Below are 17,827 nucleotides of genomic sequence, written 5' to 3'. Positions count from 1 at the left end.
CTCTCCTCCCTCCCATTTGCTGCCTCCACCCCCAAGCCCCGGCGCTACCCAACTCATATCCCCAGCTCCGAGGCTCCTGACAGAAGCAATCTGGAAAGCATTGTTTTATGCGTTTAATAATATGAAAATCTAGGATTAGGAAAGGCAGCAGTTTGGGATGTTTTCTCGCGAGAGATCAAATGATTTGCTCTTGAGCAAGATTAAGTGGGGAATGACTACGTTTGGGCTCTGCAGAGCTGAAAATGGGTTCAATTACAAAGCCCAGAAACGTCCTTTTCCAATCTCTTGAAAGAAAAGTCAACCAAGCAGGATAATTTAAATTAACCAAGGGAACAGATGCTCCACGCTGTTAGAATTTCTGGTAAAAGCCTTTAAATTCCAGGCAGGTGTGCACAGCACATGTGTGTGCAAACTTACTCATTTTTATGTGACGAGTGTCTTTTGAGCACATTATTGGCCTTAGCAAGGCAGAAAAAGAGGATTCAAATCACCTAATCACCAGTTCCAAAGCAGGGGTAGGGTGGTGGTTTCACATACTCACTCTTTTCTACTTTCATCCGCTTTGACTCCATGAAGGCAACGTTTAATCTCTGCTCCGTGTATTCCTGAAGGAGATCTTCTCTGGCTGCCAGCATTTTCAAGGGATTTTTGGAAGCCTGAACCCGGCGCTTGGGCCTTACTGCGCGCTTGTGCTCGGCCACAGAGGAGGTCAACCTGGGGAGCAAAGTGGAGCTGTGACCTCGGTCTGCGTATCATCCACACCTGGTTTATTTGGGGGTCTCTGACCCGAAGCAACAGTCTCTTCAATGTCACTTCCTGATTTTGTTGTAAGTCTTACAACTCCCCCTCCTGCCCGCCATTCCCTGACATGGAGACAGAATCTTGGAGATGGGGATTGATCCAAAATCCCAGAGGCTCTCCCCACACCACGCCCTGTGGTCTCTGCCTGGGGGCACGTCTGGTGCCTCATGGGGCAACTCATTCCATTACTCGATGGCTCTGAAGGGTGGGAAGTTCTTCCCCACCCTCATCAAACCCACGGACTCTTCCTAATTCTCCTGTTGGAATATTACATACATGTACTTCTGTCCCTGGCGAGCCTTTCAGGAATTTACAGCCAGCCCTTGCTTCTCGACTTAATTCTCTTTCCTCCATACTAAACTTTCTCTTGACACAACAGTTTTCCAGTTTCCTTATGAACCCCCACCCTTAACTAGCCTCCTCTCAGCCCTTTGTGCCTTTCTGAAAAATAACCACAACTTTGAAGAGTATGTTGGAATAAAGTAAGTCCACGAAACCAACCGTAACCGCCATACACACACTCAGCTCTCTGGGGCAGAGCAGACACGGGGAGGTGGGTGGCCCAGTCACACGGTTTCCTAACAGATTCTGCTGCTGCTCTCGACTTCCAACTGCATGGTCTCTGTGCTATCGTATAATATATAACATCGTCCTCTGTGTGTGTGTGCATAAACATAGATGTATATATGTTTACATATCATGACTTAAGCAATGACATTGGGGATGGGAGAAGATGAGAAATGGTTAAATAGCCATGTGTGCAAATACATAAAATATCATTTAAAGGTGGGAAATGGAAAATTCTTCATTTAAAAAAATGTTTAAGCTTATTTATTTTGAGAGAGAGAGAGAGAGAACGCAGATGTGTGCATCAGTGGGGGAGGGACAAAGAGAGAGGGAGAGAGAATCCCACGCAGGCTCCGCGCTGCCAGCGCAGAGCCCGACATGGGGCTCGAACCCATGAACCGTGAGATCGTGACCTGAGCTGAAATTAAGAGTCGACTCAACTACTGAACCACCCATGTGCCCCTGTTCATTTTTTTCTTAAGATAGAAAAAAACTGACAAAATGGAAATATGCAACAAATGCATCAGGAGCAGCTTAAGGAAAAATGTAGGATAACCACACAGACTTCTAGAAGAGACTGTCACTCTGACAATTTGTGGGGAATAGACAAATGTGGTCGGTAGCTGTGGGCTTAGCCTGGCCAGCATATATGCTCCCCAGTTTCCGATAAGAGTACCTGGACTCTGGCTCTGGCTCTGAAGGGCATCCAGAGACCAGCTCTGGGGCACTTGGCATCTTCCTGTCCCTTGGCCACAATGACCGCTGTAGGGCTGGGCTCAGACCCTAGAAAATCAAGCCTGGAACCTGTGCTGGAAGGAACAACTGGGAAGAGAAGCAGCCTATGCTGGGGTGGCCATGGAGCCAAAAATTCCACAGCTGGGGTGGGCAACTCCTGCAACGTGGTGATAGCTTGGCTGGAGCAAAGCAGCCCCACGGAAAATGGAAAAGAGAGAGACTTCATTCTGAGGAGCCTCTGGAACCCGAATTCACACCTGCCCTTTTCAGCGAGTGAACCCGTAAATCCCTCCACACCTTTCTTTTGCCACAGTCAGTTTGACTTGGGCTTCTTTCTGGCACCTGCAGGGAAGGAATCCTAACACCATACCTGCTTTCCTGAGGTGGGTTAGCCATGATCTTGTGTTTGAAAAGAGACCCTTGGACATCAGAGAGAAGACTGTGGGGCCTATTAATTTCATAAATTATTGTAAGTTAAATAACACGCTTTACTGATGTTCTAGTTAGTTGTATTAGTTTGAGCCCATGTGATCCAAAATTTTTTCAGAGCGAGGAGTAAGTGAAAGGTATAGAAATCTTTGCTAAATTGAGGGGCGGGGGCAGTATCTAAAAATCTGCAAAACAAGAACCAATTATGTAACAAATCCAGTGACATTATTTTTAACGGGCCAGAGCAAACATGTGTGGCACACGCTGTGTATGCCAGATCTCCTGCGTGGGCACACATTCGCTCTGGAGCGCCCGTGTTTTCCCTACCCCACGGTGCCACGTGGCTGGCTCTGGAGAATAACAATTTGGCTGTAATGAGTTCTAGTCATAGAAGGAGATACAGTGAGAGAAGACCCTCGTGGAAGTGCTGTGTGAAGGCCGAGGTAGGAATCCGATCTCTGTGGGTGAAAGATAGAAACTAAAATAACTCACTTAGGGGCGTAAGGGTCGAAAATGACATCGAAGTCCTCGTCCAGCTCCACGGGGCTTCTCGGTAGAGTGTAGTCCATGCTGCGGTAAAACCTGGCAAAGGTTTCGTCATCGTCCAACTTCATCACCTCTTTAACAGATTTGCCGGTGACCGTGAGTACAGTTTCCTGCATCCCACCAACTATGAACAAGTGCAGCAAATAAATGACGTCAGATTCGTGTAAAAACACTACTCCAACTACGCCTCCCGATAGCTTAAAAATGATTCCCCCCCCACCACGTTCCAGGAGTGGAGAAACATGGTAGTGATGCCCAGGGCTCTGTGGATGCTTCCTGGGCCTTATTGGACTCGTTGTGAGAGGACTTCTCGTCTGAAAACAGCTGGCACCATGAGAGCGGTAGGAGGCAGGTACTTGTTCCTTTTGCTACTGGAGGCAGAGCCAGCCTCGGCCTAATTCTAGATCAGGAATCAGTAAAAACTTTTTCTGTAAAGGGTCATGTAGTAAATATTTCTGGCTCTGCATGGGAGGCTATATGATGTGTTGCATGCATCGGCTCTGCTGTGCAAAAGTGACTGCTGACAATACATGAACAAATGAGCATGCTTTCATTCCAATAAAACTTCAGGAACAAAAACAGGTGGAAAGCTGGATTAGTTTACTGACCCCTGGGCTAGATCACAGTCACAGATACATAGTAAGCTTTGAGTTGTTTGAATGTCTTGCCTTGCCAGTTTAGTTATTACATTACACTTTTATGTTTCTGGTATAAAGTACTTTTCTGTATCATTTCCAACCTATTAGGGGGTCACTGTCAATAGTAGTGACTCCTAGTGCTTAGTATTTGATCAGTTTCAAGTACTGGACATTTTTATTAAGAGATGAGGCTATTTCTGCATATTATTCTTTTACTTTGTATACTTCGTGAACTTCTGTATTGAAATATTTATTCAACATCTATGCAGAAATCACTTGCAATAAGATATGTCAGCTGCTACATTATTAGAAACTGATATATACTATTTAAATTCCATCAGGCCTAAGATCATGTCGATTTTGTGTAATGCCTGCTTTCAAGTATAAGAGCCACATACCAAGTTCACAGTCCTGACTGGATGACATCCCAAAGATTGAGACTCAGAAGCCAACCTTATTGGGGGTCCCCAATCTAGTACATTATGAAGTGAATCAGACCTTGGTAACCCAATCATTCTTGACTTCCTTTTTAACATGATAAGAAAGATCATGCTTTCGCTATTAATTGATGAAGTCAACTCGAAAGAAGACAATTTAGCTGAGAAGAAGAAGCAATCAGATTTGTGATTTGGAGATTTTGAGAGAGGAGCAGGGGTGTTTTTTAGGTTTCCTTAGCTGCTCATTGAAATCTGCACCACAGAGTGCCCTAAGCATGAAAACCGAAGCTTCCCTCCAGCTTCTGGTATGTACCTTTGTTATTCAGCCTTCTTAGAAAGGTTTCCAGTCTGTCCAACTTCAGGTCCGATTCCAACTGCATGTCTGGTCTGGCTTCGATATCTAGGCAAGCAGAAACCATCCATGAGAGCTGCGACTCGCACTCTTCTGATCTGAGACCCACAGGTACAATTGGGTACCTCAGTGACTTACCTTCCAAGGGTTTAGACACTGGCGTGGTGCCCCTCGTTTTATTGCAAATAGGAGATGCCACTGGAGTTATGGCAGTGGGTGATGCCAAACCTGTAGAACATCAAAGGAGCGATTTAGTATCTCTGGATCATTTCTGGAGATTCCTAGGACCCTGCTGGCTATTAGTCCCAATGTAGATTTTACAACTTCTAGAACTTACACACATGCGCGAATGTGCACGCACGCGTGCATTCGGCAGGTGCCATGACTATGTAGGACCACTGCAAATGTGGATAGAATTTTATAGTTTCTAGGGACTATAATAGGTGAGAAGCTACTACAATGAGGACATGTGAGAACATATGCCCATAATCTGTAAATGGAATAAGAGTGTACAAGAGGCATCAGAATATACTTGAACAAACGGAGTGGTGGGTTCTGAAGCCCCTTTGAGGCAGTGGAGGTGGTTCAAGAGGAAGTATATCTGCACCGTGTCCCATAGAAGAAGTGGAGAATGGGCCGTGTCACAGTAGCGGGCTCATGGCCCCTCACACTGGAGTTTTCCCGCAGGCGGGGATGCGGTGGGGGCAGTGTGGCCTTTGCGGCATCCTTCGGAGTGTGATTTTATTGAGCAATAGCCCAAGGAGTGCTAACCTTTTAGAAGAAAGACACAGAAGAGGTTACACTTAAATTGATTTATGATTGTTGAAGGGTCACATCCATCTGGGGTGTGGCTGGGAACTAGCGATATGCTTTCACATCTATTTACCAAGGAGCAGAGTGGGGAATCTTTTAAGAGTGTAAAGGTGGGGCGCCTGGGTGGCTCAGCCGGTTAAGCATCCAACTTCGGCTCAGGTCACGATCTCATGGTTTGTGAGTTCAAGCCCCACATTGGGCTCTGCACTGGCAGTATGGAGCCTGCTTAGGATTCTCTCTCTCTCTGCCCCTCCCCCACTCTAACTCTAGCTCAAAAAAAAAAAAAATATATATATATATATAAAATATATAAAATATATAACTAGCTCCAAGATAAACTATACATATATACACACACATATGTACATATATATATACATATATACGTATATGTATACATATATATATATATATGTGTGTGTGTACATATGTGTGTGTGTGTGTGTGTGTGTGTGTGTGTGTGTGTGTGTGTGTGTATGGTGTAAAGGATGAAAGAAAGAGATTCCAGCACAGAGAAGGTAACTGGTTGGGACAAGAAACCTTAAATAAAGGCAAAGATGAGCACTTTGTTCCTCGCCTAGGTAGAAGGGATTGATAAGGAAAGGAACCAGTGCATTTACGGAGAACAGACTGAAATGTTAACGTTCACAGTATTCACTTGTAATAAATATGAAATCGTCAGATGACATTGCCCTTTCAGCACCCCTCAGAGAACCGCATCTGGAGAATACGTAACTAGGTGCCTATCGCTTACAAGGAAAAATGAATGAATGAATTGCTCTGCTCCTTCCTCCTGTTAGCTGGAGAGGGATGTGGAACAGCATAAAACTTTCAATGAAAAATACTGCAATGTAGTTTAAAGTTTCAGTCTTAGGTGATATTCTAAAAGTGTTTCTCGGCAGGTACCTGTATTTACTTGATGATGTCAATAAAAATTTAAAAATTTACTTCAATAACCCGACCTGCCGCAGGTTTCTATCAGCGAGGAAGCAAACGTTCTTGAGAGATAATAAAGTAAAAGTTGGTATCACAGGCAGTACAGGTGCAGCTCGCCATCACCTACTAACAGGATGCACAGGAGAGGAAGAGTCCCTTAGCACAGAGATCACGAATGCTGAAGGGAGCAGAGGGGCCCCAACTCCTGGAAACCTGGCCCTCTGCGCCATTGGGGCGCCCCCTGCCATCCGTTCAGGCAGCCGCACAAGAGCTCCTAGCAGTGGGACATCTCTATCCCAACTAAAGACCAGGGTTTTTCCTTAGGAGGGAGGACATGTAAATTTAAATGACACCAATAAGTCAGCCAGAGAAAAGACAGATACCGTGTTTTCACTAGGATGTGGAATGTGAGAAACTTAACAGGAGACCACAGGGGAAAGGGAAGGGGAAAAAATAGTTTAAAACAGAGAGGGAGGCAAACCATAAGAGACTCTCCAACACAGAGAACAAGCTGAGGGTTGATGCACACCCGAACCCACGCGCCCACGCAGAGCATGTCCATCCCTCCCCCCGCTCTGACCTTTCTTCACCATCCTGCCGGCCACCGTGAACTGGGTGGAGTCGTTGGCTGCTCCTTTGCCTTTGGTCTTCCAGGCTTCTTCTCTCACAGTGATGAGGTGCTTCCTCTCTTCGATAGTCATCTGGCTCTCCCGACTTTCTGTGACCCGCTGTTTGTAAAGTGTACCGGGGAGGAGAGGGGAGAGGGAGATGACAGAGACGCGAATCTTAGCGGGTGGCATCGCGCGAGCCGAAAGTCAGGCAAACGAACAGGAGGGCTACACTCTCCACAAACGTCTGTCACCGTTCTGTCGGAAACAGGTTTGGCTTCCCTACTTCCAGCTTGGGTCAGAGATCGCCATCAAGGACCATGAAAATTTAGGTTAAAACTGTGATTTTTTTCTTTTTCCCACTCGTTTGTTTGGAATACTGGAACACCAAAATGATACTTGGGAAAAATCAACAAAAATAGACTGTCTTCGTGCCATGAATTTCCCAGGGTTTTAAAGTTGCTCTGTTCTGGGCCGCCTAGGTGGCTCAGTTGGTTGGTTAAGCGTCCGACTTGGGCTCAGGTCATGATCTCATGGTTCACGAGTCTGAGCCCTGCACCAGGCTCTGTGCTGACCGTTCAGAGCCTGGAGCCTGCTTCGGATTCTGTGTCTCCCTCCCTCTCTCTGCCCCTCCCCCACTCACACTCTGCGTCCCTCTCTCTCTCTCAAAAATAAACATTAAAACAATTATAAAGTTGGTATGTTTTACCTAGCTAAACTTGGCTGATTAGGAAATTTTATCCATATATAGTCACAAAACACATGGTCAATCCAGAAAATCTCATCCACTTGAGTTCATGAGGAACACGGTCAATTATGAAGGAGAGAAAGCTGATTAGGAATAAAGTATGCTACAAGAGGGTTTTCTGGAACTCAGCATGCTTTTTCTGAGACAACTGTGTTACATGGGCAGCTAGGCAGGTCAGCCCATGAAAGTGACTTTTAGGCCCTAGTATATCTGACATTGAGGATAAATTGTACTATAGACATAATCTACATATAGAAAAACATTTCCACCTAAAAAATATTTTCAAAAGCTTCTAACTGAAAGATACCTGCCTCTTCAGTTTCTAAGCCACTGAACTCATTTGGTCTGGGGGAAAGAGGCTTAGGGGGACTGAGGGAGGCCGGGCTCAGGACACTCGGGGCCAGTGCAGGGGAAGGGGTCGGCCAGGGACAGAGGGTGTGGATGATGGTGGTGGGGGACACTGGGGCGGGAGGCCTTCAGTGGCGGTAGGACAGAGTTTGCTTTCCCTTCTCCTCCTCCGTGATGCTCTCCTCTCACTACCAAACCCCTCTCCGAGAGCGACTTGGAATTAGGGTCCTTGCGCAACTCATGAGTGGGAAAGTTCAAGAGAAGTGTTTTTAAATTTTTTTGACAATTTGTTTTGATAAAATTGGAAACGTATCCAGTGGCAGGGGGCACGGGCCGGGGAGAGAAGCAGGGGCAGGTGCTGTGGGAGCAAGTGTTGAGGAGGGCAGAGAGGAAAAGCCTCCTCCCAAGCAGAAGGAGCTTCCCTCGCTGGCTGTCCGCCCCAGGATGGCTCCCACGGCAGGGGTTCTTACACTGGCGTGGCCTCCTGGCTTTGTGCATTTGCTTTCACCTCAGCCTTTTCTCAGACCCGAGGTGTGCCCTTCCTGCCGGGGCCTTTGCTTGTAAGCTACAGATAAGCTTGCCTTAGCCTCTGCTGGCAGTCTCCCCAGCAACTCTTCCCTTGTGGGAAAACCGGGAGACCCCCGAGGGGCAGTATGTCAGATTCTGTCCCTCCACACAGCCCATCCCACTGTGGCCAATTAGCTTCCGTTAACTGACCAGCAGAAAATAACTTCCAGATTCATTCAGCAAGAAAGCAGAGATGGGCACAGTTCATCCTCCTCAAACACTGGAATAATGGAGGCTGATGCAGGAGAGGGTTCCTTCCCTCCCGTCCAGAAAAGATGTACATAAAACCACATCTGCCCTGACAACATATGGTTTCAGCCATGAACATGGACTTGTCCAACATCTAGTTTGTGAATCTTTTGTAGACGTCTTCTACAGAGCAATCACTGCCAGAAGGGATTTTGAGATCCTTGGTAATTTAGGTTAAAAAAAAAAACAACACACCCTTTTCCTGAAGAGATAGGACAACTAAAAGCAATGCCTGATCCTGGCTTGGATCCTAGACGGGGTGGGGTGGGGACTAAAAGGGACATGGTTGGGGTGGAAGGTGGGGGGGAACGGACACAGTTGGAAATGGGCTGTGGATTAAACATTGCATCAGTGTTGAATGTCCTCATCTGGATCACATTACTGTGGTTATGGAAGTAAGCCAGACTGAGTATATGCCCCCAAATCTCATACATTGAAACCTAAGCCCCCGTGTGACGTATTAGGAGGTGAGGCCTTTGGGAGGAGTTGGGTCATGAAGGTGGAGCCCTCCTGAAGAGGAGTAATGCCCTTATAAAGGACACCCCACAGAGCCCCCCTGCCTCTTCCACCATGTGAGGACAGCCATCATGTGAGGAGCAGATGGTCGTCCAAGAACCAGCAAGAGGGCTCTCAGTAGACACTGAATCTACTGACACCTTGATCTTGAACTTTCAGCTTCCAGAACTGTGAGAAATCAATTTCTGTTTATAAGCCACTCAGTATATAGTGTTAGGGTAGCCCAAACTATCTATCTATCTATCTATCTATCTATCTATCTACCTACCTATCTATATCATGTATATGTATAGGAGACAGAAGGGGACAGGAGGAAGTCAGCAGTGGGGGCTGGGGTTGAGGGAGGAAAGGAGACATGAGTGGGGGCAGCCAGAAAGTGCCAACAGTTGGTGGCTTTGGTAAGGAGATGACAGTGCCCTATCACAGTAACTTTTTTTTTTATCAGTTTTAAATTTTATCCAAATAAAATATTATCCAAAAGTTAAAAAGCCTTTTCCTTTACTTTCCCACTCATGACTGGGGGGATGACCCTCATTCCAAGAAGTCTCTCAATCACATAACCCTTATTAAATAAACTATGCCAGGAAGACCTCGTCAAAATTCAAAAAAGATAATATGTTTTCTTTGACAATGAAGTTTCAGGAATGAATTTTAATCAAATCAATATAGCACTTGGCTTAAAGCATTTCGAAAAAGCATATGAAGCACCAAGAAAGTTTGCTTCTCCAAAGACCCAGATATCACCAGTTCTGGTGAACTTGGTGACACATCTCCAAAGTTCTGGGTGTGGTTCATGACTCAAAAAAATGGCATCCCCGAATCAACAACTCCATCTCCCAAAGCGCTCAGATTCCCCTGGAGCTTCTGGAATAACGTGGTGGATATGAGCCCTGGAATGATACAGCTGTTGTAGGACTTAAAGCTTCCAGTAGTTTGCCGTATCTTTATTATGGAGTATTTTTTTTCACTCCCTTCTCAATATTAAGATTAAATGTAAAAGCTTTGCCTCTCTAAAAGTTTTATTTTAACTTTGCCAGTTAGTGAAATTGGTTTAGGGTCCCTACTTGCTTTATCTGACTTCAGATGGCTCTAATGGGGTATACAGTTTATTGATTCACTGAAAAAATACAGTTTCTCAAAAGTTGCTATTAAACTTTGAACTCAAAATGTGAAAACAAGATACACATCTTTGTCTATTTACTTTTTTAGCTTTAAATTTCATTATTGTCTTGTCTTGGTTTTCCCTTCTAAGGTTTTTTTCCTTGTTTAGAGAAGGGCGTAGTATTGTATCCTAATAAGTATTGTACCATTTTCCAGGCTTGTGTAGATTGGCTGGAATAGTGAGAGAATTGGGGAAGAAAAGGAATAGAAGCCCACCTGCCTTGTCCTTCACTCTTTCAAATGCAGATCCCATGAAGGTGGTGCCCCGACATGGAGACAGGGAGGGGAAGGAACAGTGTGTGTGTGTGTGTGTGTGTGTGTGTGTGTGTGTGTTTATAGAAGGCAGTGTAACAAGCGAAACAGTTGGGAAGCAAGGCAGGTCTTAGGGATGGACAGAGATTTGGTAGTACACTGCTTGAAATTATGTAAAGAGTCAATCTGCAAGAATGTTTTCAGGTTATGGCACTATTCTGTATACCTACTGAAAATGCCTAGTACAAATCTTCCCACATGTTGCTGACAGGTGATAACGGTAAGAAACAGATCTACCACGCTTTAATAGGATTACTACTCTCCCATTAACACAATTAGAGAGCTTCATGGTTAGGAAATACTGTGATCTGGCTTTTAAAGTTTTATCTTATTCACATCTAGTTAAACTACAGTGTTGGAAGAAATTATAAGAGCACAGATGAAGTAGTAAAAATAAGGCAAAGTAAAAAATCAGTACTTCTTGCTTTTAAAAAATGCTATCACCATTTCGAATTCTGTGTACTGTTAAAAGAAATATGACTTTGCCCCCTCCTTTGGTGATTTCAGTACCTCATTAGTGCATGCAGCCTCAAGTGGCCTGAACAAAATATGAAAAAGACCACAACTAGGCTTAGACCTCAAAGTAACCATAACGTGGTCTTGCCACATCTACCAGGGACTAAGATGAAGGGAGGGGAATACAGGGAAATCTTATTCTGGTACAGTTGGGAGGCATGTGAGGAAGAAGAAAATGTGTGTTAAAGCCCAACAAAGAGACAAACAGTCCATTTAGACAGAACGTGTGTGCTGTTGTAATGCTCTGTTTTCTTTTCTGAGCCTCTGCATTAGTGAACACAGATACCAGGACTGCAGGAGGAAAGGAGTCTCAGAGAACACTGATAAGCTAATGCTAAAAGGTTGGTACATAAAATATTTATCTGGGAAAGTTGTCAAGATACAAAAATATAGATTTTTAAGCCTATTTTAATGTTGAAGTGATTAAACATAAACTACCTGTGGTAAATGGCATTTTTCTTAAAACTTAAAAATATATGGAGAGATAATCCCATGTTCATGGATTGGAAGCTGCAACATTGTCAAGATGCGAGTTCTTTCCAACTTCTTACAGATGCCAGTTCTTCCTACAATTTGGTACAATTTCAGTAAAAATCCCAGCAAGTCACCTTGTGGATTCTGACGAACTGATTCTAAAGTTTATATGGAGAGGGAAAAGATCCAAAATAGCCAATACAATATTGAAGGAGAAGAATGAAGTTGGAGGACTGACCCTACCTGATTTTAAGATTTACTGTAAAGTTACAGTAATCAAGAAAAAACCAAACAGATAAATAGATCAATCCCACCTGGGTGGCTCAGTTGATAAGCATCTGATTCTTGACTTTGGCTCAGGTTATGATCTCACAGTTTGTGGGTTCAAGCCCCACATTGGGCTCTTTGCTGACAGCATGGAGCCTGCTTGGGATTCTGTCTCCCTCTTTCTCTGCCCCTTCCTCACTTGCTCCCAAAAAAAAAGAGGGGGGGGGGGGAGGGAAAGAGCCCAGAAATACATTCATACAAATATACTCAACTAATCTGTGAAAAGTCCAAGGCAATACAGTGAACATAAGACAGTCTTTTCAACAAGTGGTTCTAGAACAACTGGACATCCACATGAAACTAAAAAAAAAAAAAAAAAAAGAAAAAAAAAAGAGAGAAAAAGAATCTAGACACAGACTTTACATCCTTCACAAAAATTAACTCAAATGAATCATAAATCTAAATGTAAAATGCCAAACTATAAAATTTGTAGAAGATAACATAGAAGAAAACTCTAGATGACCTTGAATTCAACGATGACTTTCTAGATGTAACACTAATGAAAGAATTGATAAACTGAAATTCACTGAAATGAAAAAGCCTTTGCTCTGTGAAAGCCACTGTCAAGAGAATGAGAAGACAAGCCACAGACGGAGAAAAAATATCTTCAAAAGACACATCTGATAAAGAAATGTCATCCAAAAATATACAAAGAACTCTTAACACTCAACAATAAGAAAACAACCGATTAAAAGACGGGCAAAGATTGGAACAGACATCTCACCAAAGAAGATCTATGGGTGGCACACAAGCATATGAAAAGGTGTTCCAAATCATATGTCATTGGGACATGTCATTGCAAATTCAGACACCTGTGAGATACCACCACACGCCCATCAGAATGGCCAAAATCCAGAACACTGACAAGAGCAAGTGCTGGGAAGGATGTGCAGCAACAGGAACTCTGGGGTTTTTTTCGCTGGTGGGAATGCAAACTTGGGTACAGCCACTTTCTAAGACAATCTGGCAGTTTCTCACAAAACTAAACATACTCTTACCATATGATCCAGCAACTGTGCTCCTTGAGACCCAGATGAGTTGAAAATCTATAGCTACGCAAAAACCTGCGTATGGATATTTATAGCAGCTTTACTCATAATTGCCAAAACTTGGAAGCCACCAAGATGCCCTTCAGCAAGCAAATGGATAAATAAACCGTGGTACGTGCTCGCTTCGGCAGCACATGTACTAAAATTGGAACGATACACAGAAGTTAGCATGGCTCCTTGTGCAAGGATGACACACAGATTCATGAAGTGTTCCATATTTTTAACCAAACAAACTGTGGTACATCCAGCGAGAATATTATTCAGGATTAAAAAGAAACAGGCTATCAAGTCATAAAAAGACATGGAGAAACTCAAATGCATATTACAAAGTGAAAGAAGCCAGTCTGAAAAGGCTACCAACTCAATGATTCCAACGATATGACATTCTAAGAAAGACAAAAGCACAGAGACAGTAAAGAAATTGCCAAGGATTAGAGGGAGGGAGGTATAAACAGATGGAGTGCAGAGGTTTTTTAGGGCAGTGAAACTAGTCTATATGACACTGTAATCAATGATGGATATATGTCACTATGCATTTGTCAAAATCTAGAGAATGCACACCAAGGCTGAACCCAGATGTAAACTATGGACACTGGGCAATAATGATGTGTCAATGTAGGTTCAACAATTTTAACAAATGTACCACTCTAGTGTGGGATGTTGGTAGTGGGGAAGGCTATGTGTGTGTGTGGGGGGCACAGAAGGTATATGGGAAATCTCTGTACTTTTGGCTCAATTTTGCTGTGAACCTAACACTCCTTAAAAAATAAAGTTTATTTAAAAAGTGTATAGATGTGTGTGTGTGTGTGTGGGTGCGCAATATACAAAATTTATATTTAAAGAGTTCAATGATACATCTTTTCTTTTAAAGTTTAATATGACTTATTTAGAAGAAACCATCCATCCCTGCTCCCCCTTAGTGACAGAATGGCAGGTTTGCTCCAGATTTCGGCCTATCTTTTGGGGTGGACACTGCTGTCTGTGTGGGGCTGGCCTCTCACAGATCAGAATTCTCAACTCCAGAGGAGCCTAGGAGAGTTAAGGAAGAGGCTGCCTTGGGGAGAAAAATGGGCAGATTCCATTGTGAAGATGTCAAGAAGTAGCAGGAGGGCTCACCAGGCACCTCTCTCTGACAGCACTCTGTCCCTCTCGTATTTGCAATGAGGTCTTTGTGCCTCTCACTCAAAGACCTGTTTTGTCGTCACTAGTCCTGACGGAACAGTATAGTATAGTCATGAGATTTTTAGATGGAGGACGCCTTAGAGGTCTGAAAGTCCCCATTCCGATGAGGAGACGGAGGCCCGCAGAGGGAAATGGCTAGGTAAGTTCCCTCAGACAGTTGGAGGCGAGAATCTTGGATTCGTGACAAAGCGGACGCAGGCACTTTTCACAGCTATTTTGACACCAGGGACATTCCAAGGGGAATAAAAACCAACCACTGGTATTTCTGGCTTTAAACATCATCATGTATTATGTACCAGCAGGATTATTCAGCCCAAGCCAGGTCTCCCTTCTGGGGTGGGGCTCAGATGAGGTACTGTGAAGACAGAAGGTAAGGGGGCAGGAGGTCTGTGCTTCCTCCTTTCAGGAGATGACTGCAAGCAGTTCCTGTCAGAATAGCCTCTTCCTTGCTCTGTCTTCCTCTCAGGCCCGTCCACACTCAACTGCCTCCACCACACCTTCCCTTACCAAGCTAAGCAAGATGGCAGGGTTCCTGAGTGGGAGCTGGAACACTCTGGTAAGTTCCTTGGGCTCCTGACTTGACTTAGAATATAATGCTTGGAGATTAAAAGGGGAAATTTTCCTCTTACACCAGTTCCGTGATTATGAGGTGAATTAATGCCATCAAGTCTAAGAGTCTGACCCAAGGATGTGAAATGTGTGACAGACTGTAAATATATGAAGATCTGATCCCGCGCTCTCTCGCTCGCTCTCTCTCACACGCACACGCAGAAACACAAACACGCACACCGAAATGCTGCAAGGGAGTTACTTCTCCAAACAAAACAAGTTCTTCCCTACTGCTCGGAAATTGCAATGAGGCTTAAAATGTGTAGGCTTTTCCTCACCTGATTAATAGATACAAAAGACAGGTATTTATGGGCAGCAGGTATAGCAGGAGAATAAGTAGAAGCATATACAGGTTCCTATAGAGCAAAGCAAGAGGATTAGAGGTGAAAAGAGAAGGTTTATCAGAGCAGGGTGGGGAAGAGGAGAGACAAAAACAAGGATTTCTTGGACAGAATGTTAATTTACTCATTGCAATTTCAGCTCTCTTTTCAAGAGAGTCCTTCCCGTTTGTTTTCTTAGAATGCTAACATAAATCCATATGAGCACAGTAAATACACCCGAGTCAGGTCTGTGCTGTAATTAAATGAGCTAACGACAAGATTCCTGCAATTTATATGGTAACTCGGTTACGGAGAGGGGAACCAGGACTTTAATGGACAGCTTTAGCATTTAACGTAAAATATCTCATTTGAAGTCGTTTCTAATTTTTCATTCTATGATTTAAAAAAAAAAATTAAAGTAACAGGATAGCTCTCTTCTCTGGATAGAGGCGGCATCTTGCCTCAGGGTAAGAAACCAAACACCAGGGCCTCAGAGGGAACCATCACTGATGAGATTACATGTGGTGAGGTAGACGTAGAATTCTGGCTGTCATCTAGAGGACACCTATGTTAGAGTCAGGCTTACCCAAAGCAGATTAGAAATGGCACTATCATCTGCAAATCCTCCTTCTTCCTACAGGTTAAAACAAATAGGAAACATTGCGGACTGCTGGAAGAGTAGGGTTGGGTTAAGGGTGTCACAATCATTTTCAAGGATTTTGTGCCTGGGTTCCATTAGATGCATGCGCATGCTCACACACACAGTCAGGTGGCCCAAACACCAAGTAAACTCACATTCCATCAGTGGGATGAGAATCTTTAATTTGGAGGTCATACCATCAGCCTTTTCTCTCCCTCCTCCCTTAGGCCTTTCAATGGACTGTTTCCTGAATTGTGATTTGGAATTTCAAAGGCAGCAGACAATTAGACCCTGAATTGGCAGATTTACCTTCCTTGAATCTTCAAGAATGTGCCCTGGGGACATTATAGGTCTCAGCTTGATTTCCCCTGACCTGAAACTATAGAGCGCAGCTGGATATCCAGTCCGTATCTGTGACTCAGACATAGAGCTGGGTGGTGATGGCAAAGTCTATAAAGGCATTTTATTTCCTGGAAAAAAGTCTGATATACTGGATGATTATCTTAACAAACCGCATGGGACTCACTATCTGCCTTAAGGTCAAGTATGCCAAAATGAGGTTGAGATTTAGAGTAATTACTCGATAAAAATAAATACATGCAACTGAGCTGTAACAGACAGACTCCTGCTTTTACAACTTTGCATTATTTTTCTCGCTCTTTGGATGGAATGAGTTACCCTGGAAGAAACGGTCTCCAGATCAGGTTCAAGTGCACACATTCCATACAGTGTGGACCAGGCCAAATCTAGAAACCAAATGGCCTTCTCATCTTCAGAACTCATTATAGATGTTGCAAAAGCAAAAATGTCTAAGTCAGGTTAGCACTGCCCTAGACTAAACCAAAAACGGGAGAAAGAAGAAAGAAGAGTGGCCTAGAGAGAGGAAGGGAAAGAAAAAGGAGAAAGAACCCAGATTGGTTGTTACAGGAAATGAGAGAGTCAGCCATGTAAACGATTGGTGCTCGGAAGCTCCAAACCATCAATCCTGATTCTGGGGGAATAAATTTGGAAAGCTGAGAACTCCTATTAAGTTACAGATTCTCTGAGACATGACTAGTCTTTTACTAGGGGAAGGAAAACTCTACCTTAGTTCTCCAAATCTATTCATGGGCTAAAAGAATATTTTCTTACCAGATAGGATCCCAAAGGAGATGCTGGTTAGAGCAACCACAGATTGGTTTCGTTTGAGGACAAACTCTTTGACAGAGACAAAACACTTACAGATTTTTAAGGCATCCTTTCACATTTTTTTTAACGTGGTTCCTAGACAATCTAAGATCACTTATGTTGCTCACATTCTATTTTTATTGGACAGCAAGGATTTTCAGAGGGGCAATGGCTGTGATTTCTAGACAGTCCTGTCTCTAGTTCCTGTCTCCTCTGCATTTCCACATGCTGCATCTCGTGGGACTGCACTTACGACACCCAAAAGCTGAAGGAGGGCAAACTGTAAAAGGATCGGCACCCAGAAATTATGTGCCCTTCATGAATGCACAAACTGTGCCGCAAGTGATGCCTTGACTCTATAACCAGCCCCCTTCGTGTCTTGGTGTTAAAGATGGAAGGTTCCGGAGCTTGCTCCCCTTTGCAGAGCTCTCCGGCAGCAAGCCTAGATCCAGCCCATGCAGCAAGATCCCATCGGCATGCACCAGGCAGCATGAACGTCCTTCTCTCTCTGGGGCAGGATTCAGACACCCGGCAAGTGGTGGTGTCTCTCAAGGACTCCTCAGCTGTGGGGGGACTGCCTGAAGACAGAGTAGGCTCGAGGCACCTCACATCTAAGCCCAGCGAAGGTGTGACTGAAATATACTGCCAGCCCTTGGGAAGAAAAGAAGCCAAGGGCTTATCAGGGGCCATGTGCAAACCACTTGACCTCAACAGAACTTGAGATTTCCCAATGTCTGCCACAAAAGCCTAAAATAGATCCGCTTATTTTAACTTCAAAGA

At 44.1% G+C, this 17,827-nt stretch overlaps 1 protein-coding gene and 1 non-coding gene across 4 annotated transcripts in view; one reads left to right on the top strand and one right to left on the bottom strand.

Annotated features, from left to right (window-relative positions):
- Positions 1-17,827, bottom strand: part of SVIL (supervillin) — a 110,710-nt gene that overhangs the window by 26,276 nt on the left and 66,607 nt on the right. For 2 of the 3 annotated variants that reach the window (XM_049624758.1, XM_049624757.1), the window contains 5 exons: positions 6,835-6,982; positions 4,644-4,733; positions 4,467-4,553; positions 3,025-3,202; positions 542-714 (listed from right to left, as the gene is read on the bottom strand). In XM_049624758.1, coding sequence (XP_049480715.1) covers positions 542-714; positions 3,025-3,202; positions 4,467-4,553; positions 4,644-4,733; positions 6,835-6,982 — 676 coding nt within the window. Of the gene's footprint in view, positions 1-541; positions 715-3,024; positions 3,203-4,466; positions 4,554-4,643; positions 4,734-6,834; positions 6,983-15,826; positions 15,875-17,827 lie in introns of all 3 variants that reach the window. The other variant, XM_049624756.1, reaches the window with a different exon arrangement.
- Positions 13,245-13,351, top strand: LOC125920492 (U6 spliceosomal RNA). The gene has a single exon (XR_007457082.1). It is a non-coding gene; the product is annotated as a U6 spliceosomal RNA (small nuclear RNA).

This window comes from Panthera uncia, chromosome B4 (genome assembly GCF_023721935.1).
Source record: "Panthera uncia isolate 11264 chromosome B4, Puncia_PCG_1.0, whole genome shotgun sequence".
Taxonomy (NCBI): domain Eukaryota; kingdom Metazoa; phylum Chordata; class Mammalia; order Carnivora; family Felidae; genus Panthera; species Panthera uncia.
The sequence above is the reverse complement of the archived record's forward strand: the minus strand, read 5'-3'. Positions and strand labels throughout refer to the sequence as shown.